Source organism: Otolemur garnettii, unplaced genomic scaffold, assembly GCF_000181295.1.
Source record: "Otolemur garnettii isolate 467f Iridium unplaced genomic scaffold, OtoGar3 scaffold00057, whole genome shotgun sequence".
NCBI lineage: Eukaryota > Metazoa > Chordata > Mammalia > Primates > Galagidae > Otolemur > Otolemur garnettii.
In genome coordinates this window covers 6407354-6418533 of record NW_003852452.1, presented here as the reverse complement: position 1 = coordinate 6418533, position 11180 = coordinate 6407354, and the positions used below count along the sequence as shown (strand labels likewise).

Sequence of the window (11180 nt, the reverse complement as noted above, 5' to 3'; positions counted from 1 at the left end):
CAGGTCCAACCTCTGCAGGGCGCTAACGGGGTCGGTCCCCGGCTGGGGTCCCCAGCGACCCCTCCAGCGCCGCCCAGCGTCCCAGCCCCGCGCGGGCCGGTGCGGACGCCACCGCCGCCTCCGCCTCCCGGGTGGCCCGGCCTCCGCGGAGTCGCCCCGCCCCGGCCCAGCTCCGCCCCCGGCCGCCGCGCCCTGATTGGCCGCGCGCCCCCTCCTGCGGGGCTCCTCCCCTCCCCCTCGCCCAATGGGCACCACCACCTGGTCCAAAAATTCCCCTGAGGCGACCGAGGGGCTCTGCCATCTCCAGCTCCCGCCAAGCTGCAGTGACTGCCCCACTGGGGCACTTAACTGGGAGGGGACGCGGAGTGGGGAGAGGGAGGAGGAGGAGCAAAAGGTGGCGGAGAGAAAACTTCTGAAAGGAACAGGAAACCTGCCGGGGAGGCGACGGCCGCGGCTGCGCGGGGCTCCGAGGCTGAGCCGGTGGCGGGTGTCCACAGCTGCGGTCTCGCTCCTGCCGGGCTCCCCGGCGCGGAAGCGGGGCTGAGCCGCGGCACTCGGCGTGTCCGGCGTGTCCTCTGCCGCCGCTCTTGGCCGCTGCCATCCTGCGCTTCATTCCGTTTCTGCCGCAGCGGCTCCTGGAGAGGGGGCGGCGAGGGCGCGGGGAAGAGGAGGGACGTGCACTCTGGAACATGAAGCAGCATGTCTGATAAAATGTCCAGCTTCCTCTACATAGGGGACATTGTGTCCCTGTACGCGGAGGGCTCCGTCAACGGCTTCATCAGCACCTTAGGGTAAGCTGGAGCGGCGGGCTGGGCAGCGCTCGCGCTCGGTCCCCTCCGAACCCATCCCTGTCCCTGTCGCGCTGTTGCGGGCCCCCGCTACCGCCCGAGGTGGCCGGGCCGGGCAGCGTCTGCGCCCGCGGACAGCGCCGTGCGCTCCGCTCGCGCGCTCGCTCGCAGGAAGCTGCCCCGGGAGGCAAGACTTTGTCAGCAACTTCGTAATCTCAAGCTTAGAGACACATCAGAAAAGGAGGAAGTGATTCAAAAGCCTTGAGACAGGCCGGGCGAAGAAGACTTCCCCGGCGTCTCCGTGGGTTGTTTTGATTAAAATGTGTTTGTTTTCCCTTAACACTCCCTTTCCCCCATCTTTTCTCGCTACCTCTGTCAGCCCCTTGTGTCTCAGTGTCGGCTTTGAAAGAGCAGTCGATAAAAGTCGGTGGCCTTGGACATGAAACTTAAGCGATGTGGTGAGCCAAAGTGTGGCTTTGTCCTGCGGGAGGAGCTCACCGTCTTCTCTTGGCCGAAGTAATTTCCTTTTGGCTTTGCCAAACGGGGACTCGCCTCGCCGTCGTGGGCAGCCCGGGGGTGTCTGCAGCACTATGACCCTCAGAAGTTTCTGAGGGCCTCCTGGGTTCTAGAACTGAGACCTGTTTTCTCTCCTACCCCGGCCTTGGCCCACTGAAATGCCAAAACTCTCTTGGAACTCAGCCAAGTGCAGAGTTCTTGAGATTTGAGTTGCTTTATGAATGGGGGACATACGTATTTTTATATATATGTACGGCTGAACCTCCATAGTTGACCACCTTCCTACACTGACCACCTCCTTAAGCTGACCTAATTTTCACAGACAGGGCATGGACAGCGTGAATGTATCAGTGCAGCAGGCCTAGTTCCTTATGTTGACCAGTTTGTTACAGCCCCTTGGATGTACAGAGGTTCTACTATTAACTAGGCATCTAGCTTCACTGAAGAGAGTCCATAGTGTGCTAAATGGTTAAATGGAACTTCCTTGATTACTAGTGTTTTCTTTCTGTCCTAATTGTGAATACCAGCATGTAGTTCAGTTGTCCACTGCAATATATTTTGATTCACAGGTATTTTTTTGTTACCTCATGGTCTCAGCACTTAAGACCCCCCAGTCTTAGAGATTTAAGGTTGTGGAACTGGTGTTTCCACTCACGGCTGCTTACTACTGTTAGCTGTCAGGTTTTGGGGCACATGACTTCAACATGCGGAGTCCCTGAACCTTGACTGCAAACTGTATTACAGGTTTTGGGGCACATGACCTACATAAGGGAGTGCTGCCTTGTCCCCAGTGCTTCCACAGTTCCTGTTACTTGTGGATCTCCTCTTATGGGTGAAAGAAGGGAGGTAGATTTCGTTTCATCTCCTTTTCATGGATGTTTTTTATTGGTGAAACTAAAGCATGGAAGGAATAACAGGGGGCGCTTATCCTTGGCTTTAAATCTTGAGCTACCATTGTTTCTGAGAGCATTCATGCTACACATTCAGCTTTTGAGTCCCTAACAACATTTTGCAGATGGACTGTGCTGCACCTCACCTTCCTGAGGCTCCCGAGGTGTGGGTTATATAGTGGTTACGCAGGAGGGGCTGCAGGGACAGAATGCTTGGGGTCCAAATTCTGGCTCTTCCACTTGTAAACATGGTAACCCAGAGTAGGTTACATAATCTCTCTGTGATTTGGTCTCCTCAGTTCTAAAACCGGGAATAATAATAGTTTCTACCTCACAGGGTCATGCCGAGGAAGAAGAAAGCTAATATTTTATCTGTGAGGTGCTTAGAAGTGTACGCTGCACATAAAAAGCACTTGTGGAAATGTTAGCTATTATAGCAATTACGTGTATCGCTATCTTGGTGACTGTGAGCAGTAGTTATATATCTGGACAAAATAATAAAAATGTCTAGGCGTACAGTATAAAGACCTAGACAAAGAAAAGAATATGTTTTTTTGTAGCATCTTATTCAGCAAAAGTATGCCTATAGGTAACTTATAAAACAAATCCCTAGGGGGGGTATCGATGGTCAGTCAGGAAGCTGAAACTTTTAACAGTGTAGAATTGGCCCTGCTTAGGAAATTGAGGTGAAGAGAAATGAAGTGACTAACTCAAAGAACAGAGGGCATTCATGCCCGAAGCTAGAACTCTAACCTTATCTCCAGATTCCCAGCCAAGTGTGCTTTTTTTTTGGTTACATATAATAATCTTTAAACCTCGAGAAAAATAAGGTTATATAATCTTTAATGTAGCATACACATTTATTTATTTATTTATTTTGGAGACAGAGTCTCACTATGTCTCCTTGGTAGAGTGCCGTGGTGTCACAACTCATTACAATCTCAAACTCTTGGGCTCAAGCGTTTCTCTTGCCTCAGCTCCCCTTGTAGCTGGGACTATAGGCGCCCCCCACAATGCACGGCTATTTTTGTTTGTTTGTTTGTTTAGCAGGCTTGGGCCGGGTTGGAACCCACCAGCCCTGGAGCATGTGGCCAGTGCCCTAACCGCTGAACTATGGGTACTGAGCCAGCATACACATTTGTATAAATATTTCTTACTTGTATTTACTATGTCCTGTTTTTTTTTTTTTTCTTTTTTTTGAGACAGAGCCTCAATTTATCCCCCTGGGTAGAATGCCTTGACATCTCAGCTCACAGCAACCTCCCACTCTGGGCTCAAGTGAGTCTCCTGCCTCAGCCTCCCAAGTAGCTGGGACCACAGGCGCCCGCCACAACACCCAGCTATTTTTTGGTTGCAGCCGTCATTGTTGTTTTGGTGGGCCTGGGCTGGATTCGAACCCGCCACCTTAGGTGTATGTGGCTGGCGCCTTAGCCACTTGAGCCACAGGCGCCGAGCCTATGTCTTGTGTTTTAAAAGTTGTTTTCTTCGATGTTTTCACTCAGTATATGATTCTGCTAATGAACTGAGTCTTGTTCATAGGACGAGGCCTTCATGCAGTGGGATTCTAAGGCCTTTGGGAATGCTACCTTGGTGAAAGATGGTGCTTTGATTGAATCAGATAGACAGCTCAGAGGTCAGATAACTTTGTAGTACTTTATAACCTAGGAGTTGGGTATGGCCGTCACTGCCTTCTGTACTTGCTTCTGTAACATCTTTTCAAAGGACAGTTACAGTAAGAGTCATCACTGATCTGCCCTGTTGCAATCTCCTGGCCTTTACTGAAGAGAATCCAAAGGGTACTGGAGCAGTATGATGGATGCTTGTCTAGGACTTAAATGGGTTCTGCATTGAGAGAATCCTTGTAGAATAATTAAGGCAAACTGTAAAATTATGAGCACTATGATTTCTCTCTCTACAATAATAGTATCGTGACATGTATGATACATGAAAATGTAGCACTTTTTGCTTTAAAAACAGGGCAGCCCAGAAAACATGTTGGGAATTTCAAATAGAATTAAACCTGAAATTATTAATTATCTCTTTCATGAACATTTCCAAATTCTGTTGTATGTGAGGTATGCAAATAATGTTGCAGGAACTTCTAAGTTGCTTTCGGAAAGCATCTGGTACCTTCTTTAAAAAAGCTCACTTGATTTCTAAAGGGAACATGCTGTTCATTTTCTACTCTTCTAAATTTTATATTTAAAAGTCATGTAAGAGAGAACATGAAACTTTAGAGGTAAGAAGTGAAGTTTGTTTTCCTGACCATAAATCTCACGTCTCAACTGAACTATCTGACTCTTGTGCCCAGATAGGTAGGTTTCTTCATGGCTTCTTACAGTCCTCTGCTGTGTATCTCCAGCCATCAGAGAGTGCATTTCTGTGGGAGTTGTTAGATAAGAAGATGCCAAAACTAAGATCTGAACTTAACAACTACACTAAAATATTTTATCATAACTTAAAATAGTTCATGCTCATCTCAGTGATTTTTATTAACACGTGGGTAGTTTTCAAAGTTAGAGATTCTGTTTATAAAAAAAAATTTTTAGAATTCAGGGATGAAAAGTTGTACTTTTTTAGAAATAATTCTATTTAATTTCATAATGATGCCATAGACTATAATGCCTGATGCTTTTATTTTATTTACTTATTTATGTTTGAGACAGAGTCTCACTCTTGCCCTGGGTAGAGTGTCATGGCATCATAGCTCACAACAACCTCAAACTCAGGGGCTCAAGAGATCCTCTTGCCTCAGCCTCCTGAGTAGCTGGGACTATACATGCCTAGCACCATGCCCTGCTATTTTTTCTATTTTTAATAGAAATGGAGTCTTGCTCTTGCTCAGGCTAATCTCTAATTCCTGAGCTCAAGTGAACCATCTTGGCCTCCCTGAAAGCTAGGATTACAGGTATGTTTGATGCTTTTATCCTGAGAAATCATGGTTATTTTGGTCAAAACTGACATTGGAGTTTTTTAAATAGTCATGCTTGGTTTTGATGTTTAGGACTTTCTTTAGACTGGGGACCCATACTGCCCTCACATTTTTAGGAGTTATAAAGTTCATGGAAGGTTCTCCCCATCCCACATGGAATCTTATCTAGGCCCATGTTGGGGTAGCATCCTCAATTGTTAGCTCTGAGTATAATTGGTAGATATTTATTTGCAAGTTGGTTTTAGGGCTATGAAACCAGAGGGGCATGGTAGCTGTAGTTTTTCATTACATTGTTGTAGGGTCATTATTTGTTCCCTTTCTGTATCAAAGTGTGTGCATTTCTTTTTTTTTTTTTTTTTTGAGACAGAGCCTCAAGCTGTCCCCCTGGGTAGAGTGCCGTGGCATCACAGCTCACAGCAACCTCCAACTCCTGGGCTCAAGCGAGTCTCCTGCCTCCGCCTCCCAAGTAGCTGGGACCACAGGCGCCCGCCACAACGCCCGGCCATTTTTTGGTTGCAGCCGTCATTGTTGTTTGGCGGGTCCGGGCTGGGGATTCGAACCCGCCACCTTAGGTGTACGTGGCTGGCGCCTTAGCCCGTTGAGCTATAGGCGCCGAGCCAGTGTGTGCATTTCTAGTTGAACTTTCTTCCTCTTCTGTTAGTTGGAGGTCTGTTGGTCTAGGCCTGCTGCTGATCAGCCACGTGGCCTTGTTTACAGCATTTATTCTTTTTTCACATCAGCATGTCTTCCTGGAGATTAAGAAGGAGAATAGATACTGTTTTCCCCACACCTGCTGGGGGTATTATAAAAGTGAGTGAAAGACTCCTTTTTAAGAAAGTTGTTAGAAAAATCTACATTATCCTTTTATTTTTGCTTGTAAAATTGCAAACTTTCTTCAAAGGCATATATGAATTGTTAAAGTGAATCAGATTGGAGACGTTGGCATTGTATATATTTAGCCAAAATTTGTTCTGCTGTAAGATAAAGACTCAACAGAAGAGCTAAAAATTAGACTCCAAGCTTTTGATTTCCATTTTAGCTCTTCATCCATCTGACATTTTCAGCAGCGTGATGATTTTTCAAGTTCAGTTTAGGAAGGTAGTTAGTAAGGGCTGAGTACTTGACGATATACATTGTTATTATGTAGCTTCTGGGAATTTTTGCAGTAAGGCAATACATTTTTCAACTGAAAAAAAGCTATGGGGTTTGGCTGTATTTGAGTTTAGCAGGCCCCTTTTGAGGGCTTTCTGACTGGAGGTGGGGGAAGATTTTCTTAAACTCTGTGACCTTGCTTCTCGGTTTGATTTCTTAATCTGTACAAAATTGAATGCCCCAGTTGTGAAGATTCGTACTCATCCTTTAACCCGTAGGTACATGGTGTTTCTGAATCTTGAATTGTTGCGAAATGAGTTATAGTTATTGTTCTTCTCTCAGATGTGCAGGCTCCAGGGGCCTAGTTTGTATTTCCTAAATACAACTTGTATTGACTGAAAAGGGCTCTACGTCCTACAGGATGAAACAATGGTGAATGTATTTCAAATAAACTGATTTTTTTTTCCTGTGGGTACATCTTAGGGTTATACTTTTTATGTTTCTTTTAAAAGGGAAGAAGGGAGTTTTGGGGTGTGCTGCCCAATTTCAAATGTGGTGTTAAATGCCTTCCTCCCCCATTTTCTCTTTTCTGGGGTTTCTTTCCTCTGTTGCTGCCACCTCTGACAATAGATGTCCATATTTCTGGGTACACTGACTTTCAATAATGTCTGGGTGCCACCGAGTGGGAACTGAGCAACACAGAATTCTTAGGATGCTGGGATAGGAGAATCCGAAAAAGTGTGTCCTTCCTTGGCTGTTCTCTGCATGGTTGAGAGGCCAGTAAGGAAAAGTGTGTGTATCTGTGTATGGTTGAGGTTAGTACATGAAAAGTGTGCCAGCATAGCTACTTGTGCATGTATGTCTATGTATGTGTAAGCTGTTGCTACCTTGGCTTGAGGTTTCTTCTCTGGATCTTCTCAGAACCAACATCTACGAGTTGAGGTCTCCAAAAACTGTCAGATGGTCACCATTTGATGCACTGGCTCCAAAGCATCATAATATTCTCTTAAAGTGACACAATATTGTGGCCCTTATTTTTACTTCCTGCTTGAGTTTATCCAATGCAATTAACTTTCCCCTTTTCCATTCTTTTGTTTCCATGTTCAGTTATGGTTGTTAAGTAGGATAATTGGGGGTATGTGTGGTTCATAGTTTACAATTCCTACTGAATTCCTTAGAGGAGTGGGATGATACTGTAACTGCTTACATTATATTGTTCCCAATTAGAGTCACTGAAATTTCTTTTCCTAATTTTTACTTCCTGCTAAATTTTTTGGATGTTTAAACATTTGCGTATTTGTTTTATATCTTTCCTTTCTTACTTATTTAATTCTACTGTTCTTTTATAGTTTTAAAAATATTTCCCATAGTGGATTGTTTGTTCAGTGGGGAGTTGTAGATGAAGTGTGGGATGGTTATAGTCAACTTTTATTTTTGTGGAAGAAGTGTTTAGTATCTTCCAAATAGAACCCTACCAGCTAATAGCCATTGTTTCCTGCTATGATCAGGCGTATGACTTTGCTTTGTTTTGGCTAAGGCAGATGATAATATGATAAAAATATAAAAGTCCATTGGACATTTGCATGTGTGTTCAGAGAGGAGGAAGAAGATGATAGAATCTTAAATACCAAGTTGCTTTGGAAAGTCTAAGTGTTAGGAGCGTGATAGTGTGGAATTTGAAATCAGCTCAAGTGAAAAGACAGTTTTTGAACTATTCAAACTTTAAGAACTGAATTCCAGGTAGAGGGCATGTCCTCATATATAAATATAAAAGAAGTAAGAGAGGACTTTTATGAAAATTTTGTGGTATAATGACAGTGATTTTTACCATTTTTAAAATATTACACCTTGATGTAACGGATCACTGGCTTGTAATCAGACGTATGAAATAATTCATTTAATGGATAAAACTGTGTGCCTTTCAAATGTGCAATGCCTTTTTGTGTCATCTTTCAACTCCCTTGCTGAGTTTGATGGGAAAGTTTTAAAATATATACCTCTAGAAAACCATGATTTTAATAAAAAATATTCAAAACAATATACATGCAAAAATAGAACAGCATTATTAGTAGTGGTTGACCCTGAGTGGTAAATGAATGGGTGATTTTAATTTTAACTTTAGTATTTCTTATATTTCTCAGATTTTTATATATGTCTCTATTATCTTTTTGGTCTTTGTTTTGTGTATATGTTTCTTTAATTAGCCATCTAGTATCAGGAAAGTTAATTGAAATGAAAATGATGTTTTTAAGGATTCTTCAATTTCTTATTACTGTTTATAACAATATTTACCTTAAAAAGCATAAATGAAGCGTTTCCCTGGTCATGCTCAGTGGAGGAAAAACCACAAACTAGGCAACTGCTTATTGCTGAAATGGACATATTAAACATATGGCTGGGTGTGGTGGCTCACACCTGTAAGCTTAGCACCTTGGGAGGCTGAGTCAGGAAGATCGCTTGAGGCCAGGAATTCTGAGACCAGTTTTTTTTTTTTTTTTTTGAGACAGAGCCTCAAGCTGTCCCCCTGGGTAGAGTGTCATGGCATCACAGCTCACAGCAACCTCCAACTCCTGGGCTTAAGCAAGTCTCCTGCCTCAGCCTCCCAAGTAGCTGGGACCACAGGCATCCGCCACAATGCCTTGCTATTTTTTGGTTGCAGCCGTCATTGTTGTTAGGTGGGCCCGGGCTAGATTCAAACCCACCACCTTAGGTATACATGGCTGGCGCCTTAGGCACTTGAGCCACAGGCACCGAGCCAGAGACCAGTTTGACTAACCTAGTAAGACCCTTGTCTCTGCAAAAAATTTTGAAAAAGAAAAAAAAAATACAGCCTGGAGGTGCATGCCTGTAGTCCCAGATATTTGGAAGGCTGAGGTAAATGGCTCTCTTGAGCCCAGAGATTTGAGGTTACAGTGAGCTATGATGATGCCACAGCAGTCTAGCCTAAGCAAGAGTATAAAAAAAAGAAAAGAGTTTGTTCGTGGTTATTATTGATACTTTAAAATGTATTATGAAAAAGTGTTTGGTCAGTAATGTTGAACAATTGGGTAGGTTTATTTAATTCATGCAGTAAAAATATACAGATAGTTACTGACTTGAAATGGTTCCTAGGTTTGATTTATAAATTTTTACCTTTACGATGGTGCCAAAGTGATACACACGTATACATTCAGTAGAAACTATATTTCAAGTCCCTGTATAACCATTCTGTTTTTCACTTTCGGGACAGTATTCCATAAATTTATATGAGATAATCCAACACTTTATGATAAAAAGGGTTTGTTTTAAATGATTTGGCCCAACTGTAAGCTAGTATAAAATGTTCTGAGCATGTTTATGGTAGGGTAGGCTAAGCTATGATGTTTGGTAGGTTAGATATCTTAAATGACAATGATATTCTTACAGTGGGTTTATTGGGCTGTAACCCTGTGGTAAGTCGGAGAGTACCAGTAGTCTTTTATTTTAGAAGTCTGTTTACATGTGTAAGCAATATGCATTTTAGCCTGGCTGACTTGTCATTTTAGTCATTTTAGTACTCACCACAAAACTTTTACTGCCTGGATCAACTTATATAGCATTAGTTTATGAGGGAATTTTTTTTTTTTTTTCGCTATTGAAATAAATTGACTAAGTGTTTTTTTTTCAACTACTGTGTTCCCCTGAAAATAAGACCTACCCAAAAAATAAGCCCTAGCAGGATTTCTATGTATTTGTTAAATATAAGCCCTACCCCAATAATAAGACCTAGTGATGGGTGTATCTGTATAGCCACGCCATGCATTTCAGCGGGGAGCAGTAAGGAAGACTGGAATACCTTTTATCTGCCACAGCCCCTTTCTCCCAGCCATTGGCACTTGCGCAGGTGTGCTGGTGGTAACTGCAGTCGCAGATATCCTATTGTGCATGTGCAAATGGCTAGGGGAAAGGAGTTCACGTATCACTAGCGCCAGCCCACCAACAAGGTCGCTCCCTCTTCTCCTCCAGAAGAAGATGACTTACTTGTATTTGAATAAATGTAGATTGTTGTATTATATTTAAAAAAATAAGATATCCCCTGAAAATAAGCCCTAGTGTGTCTTCTTGAGAAAAAATAAATATAAGACAGTGTTTTATTTTCGGGGAAACACAGTAAGTGTTTTTATTGACTATCTTTGGAATGGATAAATCAGCTCTTTCAAAATTCAAATGAGTAATTGATTACCAAGAGCTATTACATAGTTTATAACAACTTATCCAAAGATCTCCAGACTTGAATTAAAAATAAGTTAAAAGATCCGGTTGTTTAGAGAAAGCTAGAATGGGAAGTTTGTACACACTGTGAATCAAGTGCATGTGACCACCCTGGTGACATGTTATATGCTGATGCATGCTGTAGGTTGTCTCTTTAGTTCATTCAGTAAGTATTTTTTGAGCCCTTACTATGTGCTGAGGATACACATGTAAAAAGAGGCCAGATATTAAGCTGTTTTAATCACCTCAATTAATTATTACTATTATTATTATTAATTAGAGATGAGGTCTCACTATGTTGCCCAGGCTGCAGTGCAGTGGCTTTTTAGAGGTGCATTCAGAGTCTACTTCAACCTTGAAGTTCTAAGGCCAAGAAATCCTCCCACCTCAGCCTCCTCTATAGCTGGGACTACATGGAAGGCTGATGATTAAATACTTGTGAAATTGATGTAGTAATTATTTAGGAATGGAGATAAGACTGGTATTGAATAACTACAATGTAAAGTAGTCCTTTTCGAATGCCCAAAAGATGATTAAAAACAGTATCATAGGAGATCGGAAGAGTCACATTCTTTCTCTCCTACCTAAGAGGCTTCAAGGAGGAGGTGACACTTAGTTGAACTTTGACATATCATTAGGTTGGATTATTTGTCTCAAATCTATGCCAATAATTGATCATGTATTCTTGGTACTTTTTTTCCTTGTATGTCAAAAAATGGGTGAAATTTTACT

General features: G+C 42.8%; 1 protein-coding gene across 1 annotated transcript in view; it reads left to right on the top strand.

The window, feature by feature from the left end:
* The first annotated feature begins 302 nt into the window (after positions 1–302).
* The window catches only part of ITPR2 (inositol 1,4,5-trisphosphate receptor type 2), a 482247-nt gene continuing 471369 nt past the window's right edge, over positions 303–11180 (top strand). The window contains exon 1 of the mRNA XM_003792467.3: positions 303–791. Within this exon, the coding sequence (XP_003792515.1) occupies positions 700–791 (92 nt within the window). The 5' untranslated portion in view covers positions 303–699. The remainder of the gene's footprint in view (positions 792–11180) is intronic.